Source organism: Mytilus galloprovincialis, chromosome 1, assembly GCF_965363235.1.
Source record: "Mytilus galloprovincialis chromosome 1, xbMytGall1.hap1.1, whole genome shotgun sequence".
NCBI lineage: Eukaryota > Metazoa > Mollusca > Bivalvia > Mytilida > Mytilidae > Mytilus > Mytilus galloprovincialis.
The window spans coordinates 30,752,952-30,774,140 of NC_134838.1; the positions used below are offsets into that span (position 1 = coordinate 30,752,952).

The 21,189-nt window shown below is 32.8% G+C and overlaps 1 protein-coding gene across 1 annotated transcript in view; it reads left to right on the plus strand.

The window, feature by feature from the left end:
• Positions 1-20,849, plus strand: part of LOC143077280 (alpha-L-fucosidase-like) — a 31,756-nt gene extending 10,907 nt beyond the window's left edge. The window contains exons 4-8 of the mRNA XM_076252964.1: positions 8,323-8,456; positions 11,709-11,806; positions 17,310-17,442; positions 19,044-19,214; positions 20,158-20,849. Of these exons, the coding sequence (XP_076109079.1) occupies positions 8,323-8,456; positions 11,709-11,806; positions 17,310-17,442; positions 19,044-19,214; positions 20,158-20,416 (795 nt within the window). The 3' untranslated portion in view covers positions 20,417-20,849. The remainder of the gene's footprint in view (positions 1-8,322; positions 8,457-11,708; positions 11,807-17,309; positions 17,443-19,043; positions 19,215-20,157) is intronic.
• The last annotated feature ends 340 nt before the right edge of the window (positions 20,850-21,189 follow it).

Genomic DNA, 21,189 nt, shown 5'->3' on the forward strand with positions numbered 1-21,189 from the left:
CCAGGTAGGGCAATTTCATATCAATTCAATGATAACGTCAAAGAAATAGAACATTTGTCAAGTCCAGTCTGCAGTGATGTGAATGTATCTAACGTATTTAATACTACGCTATGATTACCATCGGCACAAATTATCAGAGTCCTCAAATTCTAGATCGTAATCCTAGAGCATCGATGACCTCCTTTAACATCTTCATCATCCGATTGACTACATTTAATGATATCACAGCTTCATCATCAGATTGGTAACATTAATAAAAATCACCAGTTCAGTAGTCAGCACTTAGGTGTTGACATGAATATGACACCCCTTTTAATCTAGGTTCACACTGCCGATTAGATCAACTCGATGATCCCGATTGTACAAATTTCCACGACCAAGCTCAACCAAATTCTTGATCGGGCCTGTTTACGACTTCTACCCGACCGCCATCCGACTGTAACCGACCTTAACTCGACCTTTCACGACTCCTTAATGACTCCATCCCGACAACAAAATGAATACTTATTCGATAATTCTGATTAATAGTCGATCTTTACACGATCTTTACTCGACTAGCTAGACAAAATCAACTATTCACGATCTTAGCCTGATCTCCAACAGACTAGATCGACCTGATCGTATATGGGTCGTTGGGATAATCGGGAATTGGTCGGGTATGCACATTTTTAGTATAAAAACGTCCCAATTTTTTATTCTCTGCCGCTTCGTAGTGGGCATTAAGTGTTACCCTTGTCCGTCCGTACGCACGTACGTCCCAACATGACCCCTTATAATGTTATATATGCTAGCTGGGGCATTATTGGTGTCCCACGGACACATTCTCCGTTTATTTGGTTATATTTAGTAGAAGGTCCGAGTAAAATCACACATTTAACACATCTACATAGCAATAAAGCACTTGGATTTGTGGGAAAGGTGGTAATAGGTCAGAGAGACAGGTTAATAGCTGTGATGGAGCTTGAAGAGTCCATAGAAGACGAAAAAGATGGTGTAGAAATCAATAGGAGCCGAGAAATCTAGGTGAGGCAGTGGCTGACACGACGACCCCAGTGTGGGCATTTTGTGATACTTTTCTCAAATAGTTTACAACTTGACATATATCTTTCAAGAGATCAAGAGTGCATTTCATTCTAACCAAAGTTTGGTAAACGTTGTGTGCCGTTTGTTATAGTTTGTTAAATGTAACAGATGTAGAAACAAATGCATCGTTTGGTTAGAGAGGATTGACATTTTGAGTAATTATAGACAATGTTTTGAGTTAGGACAAGCAAGATCACGTTTAGAAAATTGATTTAATGTTAAAGTTAGAAAGAAATGCATCGTTTGAACTTATAAACGATGAACAACAAATTGTAGACGTATTTGCAGCGAGTGTATAGTTGGTCAAAGTTTATGCAAACTTGCAAAAGTATGTTAGAAACAAATGATCAAAACGTGTGCTCGCTGAACAGTTTGTATCGTTACTGTAAGAAAGAATTCGCACACAAAAAATAATATTTGTCTTTCGTCTCATTTTTGTGTGAAATTACGTCAAAAAGTTCGAATTGAAAACAAATTGACTGTAAGGTGATTTATAGTTGTTATTGATAATTTCTGTGTCATTTTTGTGTTCTGTGAAGAGCTGTCATTGGCAATTGTGCCACTTCTTTTTTTATGCTTCAAACATTTCTAGACAAACGGAAAATACGGACAGACAAAACAGAAAATAGCCCTTAAAACAGGTAAAATATAATTTTGATGTTCTTATAAACCAACTTTGAAAGATAACTTATTCATCAGCAGTTTAATACAATTATTGCACAATTACTTTAATATTAGAAAAATTCGCCGGTGCCAAAATTGCAGGATTTTCTTCCCTTCCGGAACATCTGAGATCATCCCAGGTTTTGTTTGGTTACGTGTTGCTAAGTTTTTAGTTTTCTATGTTATGTGGACTGCTGTTTGTCTTCTCGTCGGTTAACGTTTTTCGCTATGGCTGTGTCGGTTTGTTTTCGACCTCTGAGTTTGATTGTTTTTTTGGTGATTTTTGTGTCTCTTTTAAAATGTAACTTTCCTTGCAAAAGTAAAGACACGTACTATGCATGGAGGGATTTTTGTACAGTTAAAAATAACGTTGCCAATATATTTTTGTGGAAGCAAAGTTATGAGGGTTAATCAGATCTGCACACACTTTTAGAGAATCGTGTAACAGTCATGTGTTCTTGTGTATGGCCGAGTAGAGAACGAAGAGTGGTCGAATGTGGTCGCAAAAGGATCGGGTAATCTTTTAAATGAATGCAATATTTGTGTTATGCAATCATTATGCAATCAATTGTTAAACAATTAGTGGCAAAATCTTGGTCAGTTCATTTGAACGAATTAAGCTCTTTCATCTCTATAACTATACATAAATTTAAACGAAATCTTGATCAACACAGCAGGAGCTACAAAAGGGTGTCTCAAATTATCGCTATGGTATTCCATTCTCTCATAAATCTCATATTAGTTTAAACATCCTTACCACATAAACATAGATGATAATTGATTAGGTGTAAAATTTGATTTATACATTCTGAGACACTCTTTTGTAGCTTATGGCTCTAGGAACAGCATTTAATAAAGTCAATCCTATCGGGCTATCCATGAAGACGCTAATTTCAATTGAAAGTAGAAATTTCTTGTAAAATATGTAGACACAGTTAACATTATAATTAATTATAAATTATTGTATAATACTAACATTGTATTAATTTGAAAGAGTAATCTGTTAGCTATCCATAAATACCAATTTTATTAATTTTCAAGCATTATAAAAAAAAAGTTACAGCATTTTAAAACTGGGAATTGGAGGTACGAAATGTTTGTATTGTGCTACCTTAAATGCACCAGACTTTGAATTCAGTATAGAAATAAACCTGAGTGTCATGTCGGGAGTCTTCTATAGCCGACTTTATGATGAGTTTTTTATTGTTGTTAAATTTTAAATAGAGTCTATGTAATGAGCATTTAAACGACATATATTTTACAAGTGTAAACATACCTCATGTACAGGCAATTAAACCATGTTTATAGATAAGCACGAATTTCATGCGAAACCAGTGTATACTGTAAGAGCAGAAATTTTCGTTGGAAATTTAAATTAAGTCTAAATCAAAAATACGTAAATTCAAATTCATATTAACATTATATGAATGGTGAACATAATTATAAAATGTATACAATGATAAAAAAAAAGGTTAATTGATTAGCCAAAAATATTTATTGTTTTTTCTTTCAGTAACCTTAAACTTTTGTTAGTACAGAGCTTAATCAAAATCAAAAAACATCAATCACTGTCATTTAACATTCTAATGCGTCTGTAATGCCCGCAAGCCGAATTCCATTAATGACACAATCAGTGTCTTTTGATAAGAGCCAGTTAGCGTGTGCCTATTTGTTTGCACTTATCCGGAGATCGACAGTTACTTTTTCAACAGGTACACCTTTTTTCAAGTTAAGTAGACACTTGATCTGAAAACCAATTGATAAATTTCTGCTTGAAAATGTACTTTAATTTCCAGTTAACGGTACGGTCAGACGGTTGAAGTTCTTAAGTTGTACTAGGGGGTACAAACACCGTATAAATACGATTTTTATGAAACAGTGTTCTTGTCTTGATGTGCGTTAAAGACATAAAATATGGCTAGTGCATGTGCCTTGCTTCTACCGGAACGTTTAATTTCTTTACGAACTTTGTCAAGGGATGGTATCAATACGGATTTCGCATATTCTATCATGGTAACACTTGTTGACCAGTGATTCTCAGAATGCGTTACATTCCAGTCTTTAGGAAATGTGTATGAGGATGACATATATCAGTTGTACCCTTCTAAATTAATTGAAACGGACGTAATGCACCTGTCAGGGAAATTCCAACCACACCCGTTATATCTCTTTTATCATCTAACGCAACGATACTATATACAATCTTTTGATCCCTTATTTTCTAATGTCCATTCAATTGTAGGAACCATTTCAAGACCTGTCTGGTCAAAGTTTATAATAATTTCTTGCCGATTTTGTCCCTTTCCTTTTGACTAAATTCATTCGTGATCTTGCATAATCTCGACTAAAATCTGAATGGCCTCCGTTTTCAACAAGTAAAGAACGATTTTCAGATCTAACTATACCACGGGCGGCAGCAACAACTATAGTCGTATTGACAACCCCACCTGCACGTAAATTTTTCACAAACATTTTTACTCTGTCATCCAGTTTATCTTCCAACATCAAGGGCTTACCTCGAATTTTAGTAGGCAATTCCTTAATTTCAGATGCAATTCTCTGTTCAAAGTTTATCTTGATCTTCTTACGGTATTCGTCTCTCATACTCCTGATTGTTGTGTACGATACCCGTTTTCCGAGATCACTTGATATGTTTCTTGACGCTTTTGCCACACCAAAGTCATTTGCGATTTTTGCAAATTTGGAACGTTCTTTAGGCGTATATGGTGCGTATACCCCTAAAAAAATTAATAACTATAGGTCACCGAACGGCCTTCAACAACGAGCAAAGCCCATACCGAATACTCAGCTTTTAAAGGCCCCGAAATGACGATGTAAAACAATTCAAACGAGAAAACTAGCGGCCATATTTATGTACAAAAAATGAACGAAAAACGAATATGTAACACATAAACAAACGACAACCTTACTTAAATGTTCATAACATACTAAATGTATGTTCATATCGAAATTGATAGAGAACCAAAAATTGGGAATTTGGGAAATGAAGAAGGAGGGATAAAAAAAACATTTTCCTGTCCCCAATAACCTATGACTTATGATACATTTGCTGAAATTCTCCAGTCATTCAATATTTTACATTTCCGTTTATCCGGTCTAGAAGGTGAAGCTTTTGGGGAATCACTTAAACTTTCGATTGCTTCATTTGCTGCCGTAATTGCTATTACATCATCCTCGGAGGTTGCACGACTCGTGGAATGTAATCCTGGAGAGGATGGTTCACGTATTTTAGATCTTTTAATCCATTTTAAGATAAACATGTTTTTACTTCTTGTTTATGAATGATAAAATTTAAGTTCACAAAACTTAATTACAGCACTGTCACTATTAAATGCACTATTGATTTTTCCAAACGGCAAAAGTAAAGATTAGTTTTTTCGAGTGTTGTCAATTATAAAGTGACATTAACATATTTTTTCTCAACTTAAAAACCACGAAATTAAATTCCCACGAACATACTTTTTGATACAAAACCACGAAATGTTAACCCCACAAAAATAAGTGCTTATACAGTATTACATTAAACAAATTGTAAACATATTTAGTGTACATGGCGTTTGGTGTGAACGCGGCCTTATACGTTTAGGTATGTCACATCTATTTTTTCATGATTATCTTCTTCACAAAGTAAAACAAATGTCGGTATCACCTCAACAGCTAACTGGAACTTTAAACAGACTCATTCAGAGGGGATATAGTTACGATACTCGTGCCAGTTCATTAAAGATGTCATATGTTGGTATTATTTATAAATTTTAATTATTTACCAAATCAAAAGGATGAAATCATAAGATTTTTAAAATAATTTGGCCGTAAACTTTAAAAAGCAGGTAAGATAAAGGTTATCTATACTATTAAACGAGAAGACCTCATTTGGGGTGTCGCTTTTCTTCTTTCCACAATAAATTAATCAACACGCCTCTGTTTCCTATAGGTACAGTGCATAGTCGCATTTGTCATCCATTTATATGATTATTCAGATTGAGTTATTTTGGGAGAAAAACGAGAAAAAAGGCATCGTGATATTGTCCCGTCAATGGACGAAATTTTAAGTCAGATTAGACTTCCGGTTTGCGTTTTTCTGTATACTTTGAACATACATATACTACGAATAAAGTGTATTTTAATTCTATCTGCTATCATTTTCAAGTTTACTATCCACGGCGGTCACATAGTTTATTAAATGGAGAGGGTCTGTATACTATATCAATTGACCACCATGGATCGATTAGTAAATTTAGAATTGAAAGTAAATACACTTTATGTATATGGCAATGAATGTTCATAATATACAGATAAGCGCTAAAATTATTCATGTGAACTTTTGATACCTTTTCTGAAATTCTCCAGTCATTAAATCTTTGACAAAATTCATTTATTACAACAACAAAAAAAGATGTGGTATGATTGCCATGTTGAGACAACTCTTTACAAGAGACTAAAATGACACAGAAATTAATAACTATAGGTCACCGAACGGCCTTCAACAACGAGCAAAGCCCATACCGAATACTCAGCTTTTAAAGGCCCCGAAATGAAGATGTAAAACAATTCAAACGAGAAAACTAGCGGCCATATTTATGTACAAAAAATGAACGAAAAACGAATATGTAACACATAAACAAACGACAACCTTACTTAAATGTTCATAACATACTAAATGTATGTTCATATCGAAATTGATAGAGAACCAAAAATTGGGAATTTGGGAAATGAAGAAGGAGGGATAAAAAAACATTTTCCTGTCCCCAATAACCTATGACTTATGATACATTTGCTGAAATTGAAATTTAAGGATGTATTTTTCTGAAGTGTCAGTCTCGTTGAAATATCGTTCTGGAATAATTTCCAAAATATGCGATACAAGTGCAAACTTATAATGAATGTAATAAACATTATAATATAACTTAGTAAATTTGGCACGAAAAAGCATCAAAATATTAAACAACTTTTTTATATTAACACCTACCCATAGTTTTTTGTTTTGTATTACGTTAAGTTTACTCAGATTGATCCACTTCATCTTAATTTGAAGTATGAAAAACAATTGTGGAACTGGGATTTTTTTCATGAAAATAGCCAACAATTAGTAAAAATTGATGGAAAATTAGGTACTGTAGACGGGAATTGGCAAGACAGGATTGCACCACTATATGGGCTTTTCTTCACCAATTGTGTTTTCAGTAATATAAAGCCAACAATGGAGTAAAGAAAAAAAATTAATTCTAGAAATGTGTGGTTCCTCAGAGGTGGTTCCCCTTACGGATCATGTATAAACCTATTGTAATGGCTGGTGTCATGATGAAGCAATATAGCTGCTATGCAAACTAGCAAAGTATCCGAATTTTTGGCATACATGTATGTGTTACAGTGAATTTGGATAATCAGTGATTATGTAGATTCCTTTAGATTATATATAATCACTAAACTTTTCAGAGATTATGTAAAATAATTATACAAAATATCAGGGATTATACATTATATCTGAAATGATGATTTTTCTTTTATTTATATAGAAATAATAGAAAATTATATAGTTTATTCTATAAAATCATTATAAACATAAATTGCAAAATGTTGATCAGAATATATTAAAATGTGAGGAACAATATTCTGAAACATTAAGCACAATATATAAAATGTAAAGAACAATATTTTAAAAACAGTCCTCTATTCTTACAAACTGTGTTTTATCACAAAGAACATGCACTGTGGATTTACACTTGGAACAATTTTGTCTTATGATCTTGGTAAACCATGATGGATATAAAATTATATTGCATTGCCATCACCTTAAAACATTGTCTACGTGAATTACATTCTTTGCTAACAATAAAATGGTTTATCAACAAGTCCAAAACATGATAAAAAAATAGTATACTAATTTTAATGAGACGCTAATCGTAGAAATTTGTATGTAATAAAGAGTACTTTTATTTCAATCTGCACATGTATTTTTTATTTCTTTTGCTATTCAAAACATATCTGTGTGTACACACAACAGTTTTGATTTAAAATAATGATAAGAAATTCCAACAGAAATGTTCAACATAAAAGAGACATTGGACAAGCATATAGGGGGAACCGATCTTAAATGTAGAAACCAGGAATGCAATTGTGTATTTTCGCTAGATGTGTGTTACGTCTAAAAAAGACTCATCAGTGACGCTCAAATACAAAAAGGTTAAAAGGTCAAACATAGTACGAGATAAACAGGCATTTCAAAAAGTAAAACCACCTTGGTGTGAATTTCTGTGCTCATGATCTTAACGTAGACTACTAATCGAAGATTAAGTTATTTGTTTGAAAAAAAACTTCTTACTGCATTTATGATAATTGAAAATATAAACATACGAGAACAGTTACGTGAATTCTTGCTAATATCTTAGTTGATTGAGTTTATAATGGAGATAGGATCCGAGTAAAGTTTTAATTAATGTATTGCCTATCACATTATGCACTTCAGGTTAAAAAAAAACTAGACATTTGTATGGCTATTTTTTTGTTTGCTGTAAGTTTGATGATAGATTTCACTAAATAATATACTATTTTCAGACTAAGACTATGCCTGAGTTATATGAACTGGTGAATACATACAAACCTGAAGTTATATGGTCAGATGGAGACTGGGAGGCTACTGATGCATACTGGAATTCCACCAATTTCCTGGCTTGGCTTTATAATGAAAGGTCAGTAATACCTGCAGTCGTTTCTACAAAATAATAGATACCAACAGGTAATATTTATAGTTAAAACATTGTTGTGACGTCATTCTATTGATTTACCTGTTCTTTATTTCAGTGATTGGACTCATTTACCCGTAAAAAACCATTATGTTACCTTTAACTGTCCAATATGTTTAAGAATAGCCCTCATCTTTCTAAAAAAATATTGGACAGCTAAAGGTAGCACAACTGATTCTTACAGGTAAATGATAGTTCAATCACTGAAATAAATACTATAAATTCCCCATATTGTTTTCATCATGTAACAAAACTACAACCAAATAACAAATGACAATTTGCTTAACAACATTTTATTATAGTCACCTTCCAATAAAATAATTTTGTCACTCATCAAAACTTGAGAAATTACATCAGTTTTAAATTGATTTTAACACTCCCAATGCTTCTCATTTTTCTCATGTTTTTGAGTTGTTTTTTTAAGCGCTAATTCAATTGGTTTATTATGCTCGCTGTATGTCTTGTTTTTGTTGCTTTTATGAATTTCTTTTTTTTCAAAATATTTATCCGAGTCCTTGTTTGGTTATCAAAAAGACCTCTGGTGTTGCTCTTACTCGTCCTAACATCATGTTCAACTACAATTAAAATAAAATAAAAAACAATAACGTAGTGCTTTTAACATGTGATGATCAAGGACCATAAATAAGATCAACCTTATCCCGTGTACAAAGTGATAATCTAGAACTTGCTTCATGAACTAGGGGGCTACAATAATTTTTATGATATTTAGGTGTCGGCTATGATTTACAATTTATTTAAGTCTAATATTTTTGCTTAAATATGAATATAATGCAAAAAATCAATCCTGTGTCCGATTCAGACTTTGTTCGTACTGATTGTTTTATAAAATAAAAAAAGGAAGTCATTTTTCAAATGAAATCGGGAGACAAAATTATGTTTCGGTAATATTACTAAACACAAGGGACATCACTGCACAAATAAACGACAAAAGAGTGACACGACCTTATAGACAGAAAAAGGGGGGTTTCTGCTGGTACCTTATAGGTAAACATAAACACTCTCGAAAATTCCGATGAAAAGCATAAAAATATATAACTGATTGCACCTTATCTCTTCATTTGTTCAGATTCATTATATATTTCAAATAAAATCAACTGCGGTGCATTTGATATGGGTCATCGTGAACCTGTCTATATATGCTATTCTTTTTTTCTCTGTAGTATTTATCTGTTTGTTGTTAACTTTTTCTCGTCCTGAACATGCATGAAATATTTGCCCCTGATCGTTCAGCAACCGACAATCCATTTTGTTTCTTATTCACCTAGTACAAAATCAAACCCGAGGAGAAACAAAAAAATAAAAGCAGAGGACTACATTTGAAAATATAATATATATAAAACTTGTCATTATTAGCTGCTATAACTGTATTCTCTTTGTAATTCACACTGAAATCGACTATATCTGAATAAATTCTGAATACACATTTGACATAATTTGGTTTAAATACAGTTTGAAACAACACACTCACTAATACCGGCATCAGTCTTTTCGTTGTTTGCATTAGAAATATACTTCGATCACTTTATCCATTCTGAAACAAAAAACGCATGTAAAGGTATAGACGGAAAATATGAGCGGATAATTATGAGTTGTCCTTACGCACGCACGAATCATGATACGCATATCCTTTGTCTTATTTTTCATGTAGCGTTACATGTTGTTTACCTTCAGCTGTACATTCTTTTTGTCTATTGAAAATAAATCTTTGCTTGCTTTTTCGTTTTTATATACCTTTTTCTACGTGTGAAACAATTTTTTTAAGTAAGATATAAGCCTCTAACAGTCCATCCTGTCTAGTATGACACAGAATGGACTGTTATCGGCTTATATCCTTTACTTCTTTTACATGACTCACCAGACAAGATTCAGTTGCTGATTTCCCTTTTACAAAAAGAACAAAATATTGTATCGCCATCATCTTAAAAAAGAAAAACCATTAATGTCGCCTCGTCGTTTTTGTCTATTAAATTGATATTGATTTTAAATGACATAAACATGCTACTACGTGGAACTATGGCTTAAATGGTTCCTAATTATGACAAATGTACTGCATGATAGCTGACTGTCTTTGTTCGTTTTATGCCAATCAAGATGTCAAAAACTGTTAACCAGACAAATACGATCAATTGGAAAGTTAAGTTTTATGCAATTTTAACTTGAATATATAATTTTAGATTTGATCCATTAACGAAGACATTGAAATAGTGTAGTTTTAATCCATCAACGGACATGCACTTTTAACTTCAATGAAACAACTCAAAGAATATTTATATTATAAAATCATCAAACATTTTTAGAAAACAATTTTTAGAGCAAAATATATTTTGTTGAGGCTGTTGCTAGTTGTATGTCTTTACGAATAAGTATTATTAATTTTCCAACATTTAATCAGAAAAAAAAAGGAGAAGGTCCGGTAAGGACTCATTTTGGCCTCAAATTTCAGTTTCATCTGAAGAAAGATTATGACCACTTTTTAAACACTAAAGTGTCTATTTCACTTGATTCAATTAGTTTATGTGAAAGATTTTAACTGATTAAGTCATTAAAAACGATCCGATTGAAGCTCAAATATGTAAAATCTCTCAAATATGCCAAAAAACGTCACTTTTCAGATTGTTTTTTGTCAAAAATGAAAGTGGCCGCATCCGTGTTCATCCACAACCTTTATATATGTTATGTATTATCATAAAATACAACTTACATTGCAATATTAAGGATGAACACGAATGCGGCCACTTTCGTTTTACACGGAAACCGTCTAAAATTTAACTAAAATGATAGAATTTTGAAGATTTCAGTAATATAGCATGACTTAAAGGTGCTACAACCCGATATATGTGCATTGTATTGTCAAAAACAGCCCATATTTATGTAGCAGAAGCATTCAACTGTCCAATAAATAACTAAAAGTTTACATTTTAACAATTTTGTAAAACTGTTAAATTTTTGGGCCAAAAAGGGGCCTTACCGGACCTACTCCTTTCAGAAAAAAACAGATGAATTTACTATTCACGTGTTGTTTTGTTTTCATTTTTCAAGTTTACATATTTCATAATTTTAACACCACACTAATAATAGAGCAATCATTCTTGTTAATTGGTTGGTGCTTTGTTTCTTTGAACCTGTATACATTAAGTAGCACTATACAATTTGTTCATCATTTTCGTCCCTTTACAGTCCAGTGAAAGATACAGTGGTTACCAATGATAGATGGGGATTTGGAATTCCCTGTAAACACGGTGGATTTTTTACATGTATTGATCGATATAATCCAGGTATATACAATGTAAAATTTGTTATTTTTTATATAGTTTATTTTTATTTTATTTTTACCATTTTGGCTGTTGTTTGGCATGTTAAATAGTAATTGTGTTGCGGAGACGATTTGAATTTTGCAGCGGAAAAAACGTTCATATACAGTTCGACGATTTGGGACTTGGGAGTTTAACTATAATGTTATACAAAACACATAATTGACTCGAATGATTGCTAATAACTACGTTTTAATACAATAGTTATACTATTACAATCATTTCATTTTACAATTCAAAACATTGTTTTCGATGTTTACTTATGGAACGATAAAGCCGGACTGTTGTCGTCTGAACATTCACTAATTTAACCTGATTTCTAGAGATGATTAAAGTATTTTTAACAATCGCCACAGATACATTTGCAGACGACTATTATTTCAACTCTAATTGACTAGACTGACCCACTGAAGGTGTCATTAAATTTAGGAATTCCGTTCAGATCAACAATTGACTTTCTAATCTAAGAAATTCTTTCAAATAGTGTCTTTAACTATCTTAGTAGACGAAAATGCAACTTTATTTCAACATAATTATATTAAAACGTACCGATGAAATTAAACTTGCAAACAAATATAAGTGTAATTAATGAAAAATGATCTCTACTCTTTTTGACAATGTATAACTAAAAAACAATCAGACTAATAAAAACAAAACAATCCGTTCTTTCCCTCTTGATTGCTCTAAGGCAATCAAACAAAACAATAATTAAACTATATAAGACTGTCTCTGATCTTCGTTCAAATCTAAATTTATTTCAAAATAATTAACTGCTTTCGACGTCTAACGGACACAGTTTTGTTATAGTTCTTATTTTTACAGTTTGTCCAAGTGAAACTTTCGCAGCTCAAACATGCACATCTTTTCCGGGAAAAACTTCGATTATTCTGGATAAACGCTGAAAATGTTTGATATGTCTAACTAGCATGTTGTCCTAGTTTGTGATAGCGTTTCACAATTAGCAATGTGACCCAATTTGTGAGTGGTAATATAATCGGATACCAAACATCAAACGATAGAAAATCACCGTACTCTAACCGTCCATCACATTTGAATATTCCATTTTCACCAATTTGCGGTTGTAATCCTAGTAATATGCTGGATTTTCGGTAAATCTGAAAATGACTACTTTGTGCATTTTTTTTAATTATTTTCAGTTCGGCATCTGTATATTCGACTGTTGATAAACTTCCTAAGTGACGTTGTTCTTGTTTAAGTCTGTTATTGCCAATAAATCTGTAAACATACGCTTGTACACAAACTAGTCCTATAAAACTTGACTAACTTACGGGATCTAAACGCCAAATTGAATCACTATTGAGAATACTTTCAGTGTCGCACAGTACGTCAATGTTTCAATTGGTTTTTTTAGAACTTTAGTTCGATAGCAAGTACGTTGTCTAACTGAATGCTAGTTTATGGCTATTGCGCTTCTTCTTTTTATATAAATTCCGGTTCATTCCACAAAATTAAGTCCGACTGTAATTGTTTAATTTTCCTTACTCTATATACTAAATCTGCCGGGTTCGAAGTGCGAATTTTTCCGATTTGATCCGCAACAAACGGCTTGTACTCTCTACTCCTGCCTCTAATCTAATACAAAACGTTCATGCTGTCTGACCAAAATGTCATGTTATCCCCAGGCACTTCTAATGCGTGTTTAACTGAAAGTGCTTGTCTTAATCCAAAAAACTGCGGTCATCAATTAGATCGTGGATTGCTGAATGAAGTTAACGGACCAACTTTATTTTCGCCGCTATTAATCTTGTAGATAGACTTCCACTCTTTAACTCGTGTCTAGCATATATGAATGAACCATAAGCCTCACGAGAAGCGTCGCTGAATGTATGAAGACTCGTGGAGACGATTGCATCATCTAACTGCAAACATCTCGGTATTTTTTATACAAGTAAACGAAACCACTCTCTAAATTTTCAACAAGAACTTCGTCTAACTGTTCGTCCAAATCTAGTCTTGTTGTTCACCTCTCTTGTATTATTAGTTTTCCTCTTAATGTGTACATTGCAATACATCTCAATAATACGAATAACGTACCACCTTTGCTTAAAATGTTTCGTTTAGTGAATTTGAAATCATCTGCTAGTGTGTTAGTTTTAAACGTGAATATGTCATTGTCTGACAATCATATTACTCCTAGAATTTGCACTGACGGAAAATATCCCTCATCAAGATCGACTTGTGACGGCCGATCTTCTTCGACATAGTTAATATGCCTTTGAATTCAGAAGCAATGTTCGTGCATACATCCCTGATTTTGCCCATAACTGTTAAAGCTGATAATATAATTCGACGACTTGTTATTCGTTATCCATACTGTCGTCCATGTACGTAGAATTAAGAACTGTTTCGGCAGCTCGCGCATATGAATCCTCCATCATGTCAGCATGTTTTCAGGAAACAAGCTGAGATTTAAATGGAGACGAATTTACTCCAAAAACAACATTATTGAATTCATACTTCTTTATAACCTGTTCAATTTTGATTGCGCGCTATAAAAATCTGTGAAACGGTTGGTCGCCTGGTGCAATTTAAATTCTCATATACATTTCGGCGTTGTCATAAACAAGTGCAACTGGGTGCTTTCTGAATCGTAACAGTATATCAAATAAATCGAACTTTTAACTGTTGGTCCTTAATGAATAGTGTCATTTAGCGAAATCCCCTTAACTTTGTAGACGCATCAAATACAATCCTCGTTTTTTTGTAATTTCCTTGTGCAGTTAAATCACCAGAAAATGCGACAAATTCCATTTTCCTACAACAGTCTCCTCCTTTGTCGACACTTTGCGAACTATATAAAAAAGAAGATGTGGTATGATTGCCAATGAGACAACTATTAACAAAAGACCAAAATGACACAGACATTAACAACTAAAGCCCATACCGCATAGTCAGCTAAAAATATCCTTTTTTCAATATATTCCTCTATTGTTTGTATATAAACTTTTGTAATACTCGTGTCTTTGTTTAAGCTTTTTTCGGTGTTTTCTAATCTACTAAATGCCATGTTGTAATTATTCGGTAGCAAAGGTGTGTCGTCCTTCCAAGGTACTTTAATTTCGTAGTGTCCATCCTTAAATTCCACAGATTGCTATACCTTAGACAACGTCTTTTTCTCATCACGGTTTAGAAAAACGTTTTCTCTTGGTGTTTTTACATTTTCAATTTCCCAAAACTACCTTACTATGCAATCAGAATCATTTCGATTCTCCTGTCCACAACCAAAATGCGTCCTGCAAAATAGTGTCTGCTCCTGTACGCTATTTGGATCTCCGAGCATGTCCAACTTAACGGATTTAGTCTAGCAATTGGTTAGCCAGGCTTACCACGTATATCTCTAGAAGAGAAATGTACGTCATGATAGAATAGCCCGATTCACATATCAACGGTAGTTCTCTGTCCTTAATTCGGAAATTTAATCTCTGCAAGATGGTCATAGTCAACTGGGTGTAAACATCCGGTTACACGATAAGTAGTGAATGCGACTATGTAGGCGTCTATCTGTCCAAGTTGACTTTAATGTCTAACCTCATCTGGTATAGTTTCGAATGTTTCCATCATTCGAAACTCATTAAACACATAAACTGCCACTTTCTGACCATGTCCTTGAAGTTCCAGTGCGGCGGCAACATCAGCATTGATATATGTTTACGTACTTGCGTCATCAAGTAATGCATCAACGTTTACGGTACGGTTTCCCCTTTTCAATATAACGGTAAATGTTCGAAGCGTAACAAAGTTTGATTTTTCTCGCGGCCGATCATTGTACGATCCTTACTCTCCCCTCCATGGCGGCGGCTGTTTTTTTCCTTCTTTTCAGTAACATAGTTCTGTTTTGTTTTCAATTCAGTTCTCACTTGAACTTTGGGCTCACTAAACGATTGTGTATACCTATGTAAAAGTATGCTGTGCACTTGCAGATTCCATGATGACCGTTACAACACTTGTACAAATGTTTTGTCGATTCCCTGTTTTTATTTTGCGATTCTTCAAAACAATGTTCTAAATCTATCCCTACGATTCCCGTTATAGTTCCGCTGTGAATTGCTACTAGTGTTCGCCCTTAATCCATGGTGCTATGGTTTGAAACACTGACTCCTGTAAATACCACTCCTGTAGACAGTCAACTGGCTTTCGAATATCCAACGATGATAACTCGCCAACATCGATTCTGTCATCTGTCGGTGTAATTTCTTGTTCAAAGAATATTTTTTTAATTCCTCGACTGACCAGATTCTTTCAACTGATATATCCAGTAAATCTGCAAAATGTTCGATGTCTTTAGCGAATCCTTCTCTCATAGGTTTAAAGTTTTCAAGTTCTTCGATATACAATGTTATTTGTCTTCGTTGTTCTCTATAATTTCTTTCTAAACGCTCCTTTGCGGCATCGTAAGCAACTGCTTAGTGTCCTTAATTTTCTATAACTTGCAAATCACTTCCTGTCACATATTATCTCAGTTGTAATAACTTATACCCTTTTGTTGTCATTGTTTGGTCACACTAGTAACCCACAAAATACAAACGAAAATATTGAATTGTGGGTAACGATTCCGTAAAATGATTATTGTGATGTCACGCACCGTGACGTATAAAAATTCGTGCAATAAATGAACATGTATTCTGTTTATATGAGATAATGTTTAGTCTGCGATAACGATAGGTAGGTTGATTTAAGATTATTAATGATTTCTTAGCGCTAAATAAGTCTTCTTGTCATTATACTATTATTCTATTCACTGATAAGTGAGACCCCACTTAGCACTATATGTACAATTTGTTATTATAAGCAATACCCGGTGTAATTATCAAAATATATATGGTGTACAAGTATTAATTACTGAAGAAAATGTATTAACCAGCAATTTCAACGTAAACGGAAAGATACATTTTATTAATCAATAAACGGTCTCCAGAAGTTTTCTTGAATAATGACTATTTTTTGTGTGTAGTTTTGTATGTTGATTTGTCAATAATGCCTTTTCCTTTAACCATTTCTTTTAAGTTTGTTTCTTCTTACATTTGCATCTTAAATTGTCTTTTTGTTGCAACATATTTTTTTATTTTTGCATAAAATGTTCCTGTGGAAATTGAAATGTCTAAATCTAGAGAAAGACAAATACTGATGTTAATTTTATATTTATTCAAAGTACGTTTCTTTGAAACAACTTTGGAAGTACATTTAGAGATCTTTGGATTATTTAACGTGGAAATATTATCACGATAACGGTAGGTATTGTTGAATTTGTCAACAACATGTAATAATGTCGTGTTTCAATAATATATTATGATGTTGTTTGCTGATGTTATTATGATGTGAGGTATTAATGATCTGAATGACTATAAAACCATTGCATGGTCAGATGTCGTATTTTGAAAACATAAGAATAACAATAATCAATGCATTTCAAAAGTTATTATGTTGTTATGTTTATTTAATTGCTAAGGCAAGCTACAGAAACACAAATGGGAGAACGCCATGACAATAGACAGAGGTTACTGGGCATACCGCGTAAATGCTAGGCTTGAAGATTTTCTAACAATAGAAGATCTGTTATCACAGTTGATTTCTACTGTCAGGTAACTACGTTTTTGATCAATGTCATAAGAAATGATCCTACACATTGTTGTCAGCTTTGATTCCATATTAAAGACATCATTAACTGTTAACGTTGTCAAACTTTCACTGAGTTGTGGGAAACTCGAACATAGGCATGTTTCATGCGCATGCTAGACCTTCCTGAGCACAATTTAATTCACATGTTGTTTTTGTATCATTAATCTAATGAATGAAAATTACATTTGTGTCAAGTATGAGATAACATCTATAATTGATGTGGGTAAAATAAATTGTTAAATGCTTATTATATGGATATGTGTTTGCGTGATTTGATTAACATGATAAAGAATATAAAACTAAGCAAATATATTATTTTTAAAAGAATTGAAGGATCATAGTATTTATTGTAAAATAACAACAACTTGATTAGTTTTTGGCTGCTTATTTGTCATGTCAATTAAAACAAATTCTTCATACAAATAACATAAATTGCCAACAATTTACAACACGATGACCGTCAAACACCGAATAACAATTGTCTGTGCTTGGTCAACGAAAGCAGTGAATTTCGATAAATCAGCCATCTCAATAATCAGTTTAGTACAGGAAAGTTCTGCCATAACGATTTTTGATGATCTTCTTGTCATGTACATGGATGGAATGACCAAACTATTAATTATTACTACAATCTGTAAAATAAATTCAGAAACAGCAGAAATATGTTTATTATATAGATTAGACCATTGGTTTTCTCGTTTGAATGGTTTTACAAAAGAAACTTTTGTGGGCCTTTATAGGTTCCTGTTCGGTGAAAGCAAAGGCTCCGTGTTGAAGGTCGTACCTTGACTTATTATGATTTGCTTTTATTAATTGTTATTTGGATGGAGAGTTGTCTCATTGGCACTAATACCACAGTTTCCTATATCTATTAAATGGAGTGATTGGAGGGTCTGACTTTCTTCCAACAAATAACAATATGGTACATTTAAACTGCCTTTTCACGTCTTTTCGAATTTTAAAGGAAGAACAAACTCGTGTTTACGTTTATCGTGAAAACGCACGACCTAGTGTATAATATGGATATTGTTTGTAAACATGTTACCTTAATACAATTAATGATTACAATGAGTAAAAAAGAGGCTTGTTAAGTTTTGAAAATTAATACAATAAATGAGTTGAATAATTGCATGATTAAATTGTATCAATACATCAATGATATTGATAACTGTTCATTGAAGTGACAAAAAAGTCTTTAAATTCAGGAAATAGCTCCAGGAACAATGTTTATTCCTTTTTTTTTCCTTTTCAAGTTTGATTAATTTAAGCTAATATATGCACTTGGTTTTATTGCAGTCACACAGTCTGTCTAACACTGACAGCACTAATGTCAAACAAAAGAAAAAAGTAGGAACATTTGTCTTTGTATGATACTCAAATGAAAGTAAATCTTCCTGTAATAATACGGTTACCAATTTTCAATTGCCATATCAATCGTTTGTTTTAAGGACGTTTGAATGTTTTAAAATGTTTATAATTGCTCTAAATGCTGACGTATTTGATATATTATAAATGATTATTAATATATGTAACATAACATAACGTTTCCAATGTTTGCATTAAGCTGTGGAGGAAATATGTTGATGAATGTTGGTCCAACCAAATATGGAACGATAAGTCCCATTTATGAAGAAAGACTTCGACAGATGGGACAATGGCTGCGTGTAAATGGAGATGGAATATATGGAACCAGACCATGGGTTCATCAGAATGACACTGTAGTTAAAAATGTTTGGTATGTGAAATTTCATTACTAAAGTACAATTAACCATGTACAATTGATTTATTTGATCAAAACATTTGTTTATGAAGAGATAATGAATATATAGCAAAGGTTAAAGTAATTTTGAAGTGTTATATAATGTTGTTAAAGCAAGTGATTGTTTTACTCCATACCGAAGTCGGGGGCAAAAATTCGAGCCCTTAGACGTGCTTTTCCCGGTGGTTGCCATCAATGTATTAGTTTCTGAATAAAACAGATTAACTTGGAATGAAAAAAGGTAAGATATGAGTATTTGTTAAAAAGCTGTATTAGCATTTGCACATTTCATTGATTTCGATATTAGTTGGCTACACTTCTGAGTCGTGATCTATTTGTTTCAAATATATTGCACAGTTTACATGTTTAACTTTAATATCATGACCATTGAAGATGACCCACTGATGCTTATTCAATGATACTAAGTGTGCAGTGTCATTTTAACAAAGATTGACTTGCACCGCCTTTGTATCTTGGTTTATTGATCATGACACGTTTGCAGAACGTACATGTCGGAGCTTGAGTTGAGTACAGTTTTAAGGGAACCACTTAAGATATGTAAATGGTAGCTGGAATTTAGTTTTCCTAGCATTTGCTTCGCACATTGACATTGGTATTGCATCTTAAGTCCTCTTTATGTGAGTTTGCAGGTTGTGCATAGTACAATACTTTAACAGTTTGATATTATTCCCTCCAAAATAATACGTAATCTATCAAGATGAACTCTCATGTACATAGTTAATTGCAGTTAATCATCTAATCTGCTAGCAGTGTTATATGCTGATCAACCTTAGTAAAGATATCAATGATGGTAGCAGTTAAGAGAAAAATACAACTTCAATTTTTTGAATGTCGTGTTTATGATTTTTTTATTCTTATATATTGAAGTAGCATACAATACTGAATATTACTTTGCTAGGTATACAATGAAGAAAGCGGTAACAGCAACTGACGTTTTTGCGATACTGCTGGAATGGCCAGACAATAACTTGTTAAAACTTGGAGCTCCTATAATATCAGAGGACACAACTGTCAGCATGTTGGGATATCCTAAAACGTTAACATGGACAGCTGGAATTGGTGGGAAAGGAATCACTATACAGATACCATACATGTCTGTGAAAACTATGCCATGTCAATGGGCATGGACATTTAAAATGACAGGATTACAGAATTAAACATGATTGTGTTATAGATATATACTATTGCTTTGGAGGTTTTTGTTTTAAGATTCTTACATATTTTTCAAAGTTAAACGAGGAACATCAAAAAGAGTTATGTAAGTATAAGATCCTGGCTGGATCATTATAATCTCAAAATTATAATAACTAAACAACATATTTTGGTGTGACTTTCAAATTTATTCGTTTTTTTTAACAAAATGTATATACAAGAAAGGCAGGAACTTACACACATCATACACCCGTGTCCCTATATCGTACATTTACAAAGCTTTTGTTATTATGTTTGGAAAAAAATCATACAAATACATTATAAATACCAATTACCTGCACTATAGAATGTTGAAAAATGAATATGTACAAAATTGACATTGTGTATGTTTTAAAAGACATAACAACACGGGTGTCATTCGGTTTAACGAGAGAAATGATCGTGAAAGAATATCTAACGGCGGTCAAGTATTGAGAGACGATCGTGGAAGCTCTAGTAATGGATCGTGAAAGACATTTAATTAAGAAGACATATGAAAGGTCAATAAATATTCTAATTTGATTTTAAAAATTACACAGACAAATTTATGACAAAATAAAACTGTCTGTCAAAATGGTCCAACATTATGATCAGTATGTGAGAATATCCAGTTTTAAAAGTACATAGTTATTACAAAACAACAAAAGGCAGATTGCTTCTCGACATTTCAATGACATAAAAAATGTAAACAAACATGATTTTTCACAAATTCGACTAGAAAAACTACTTTTATACGAAT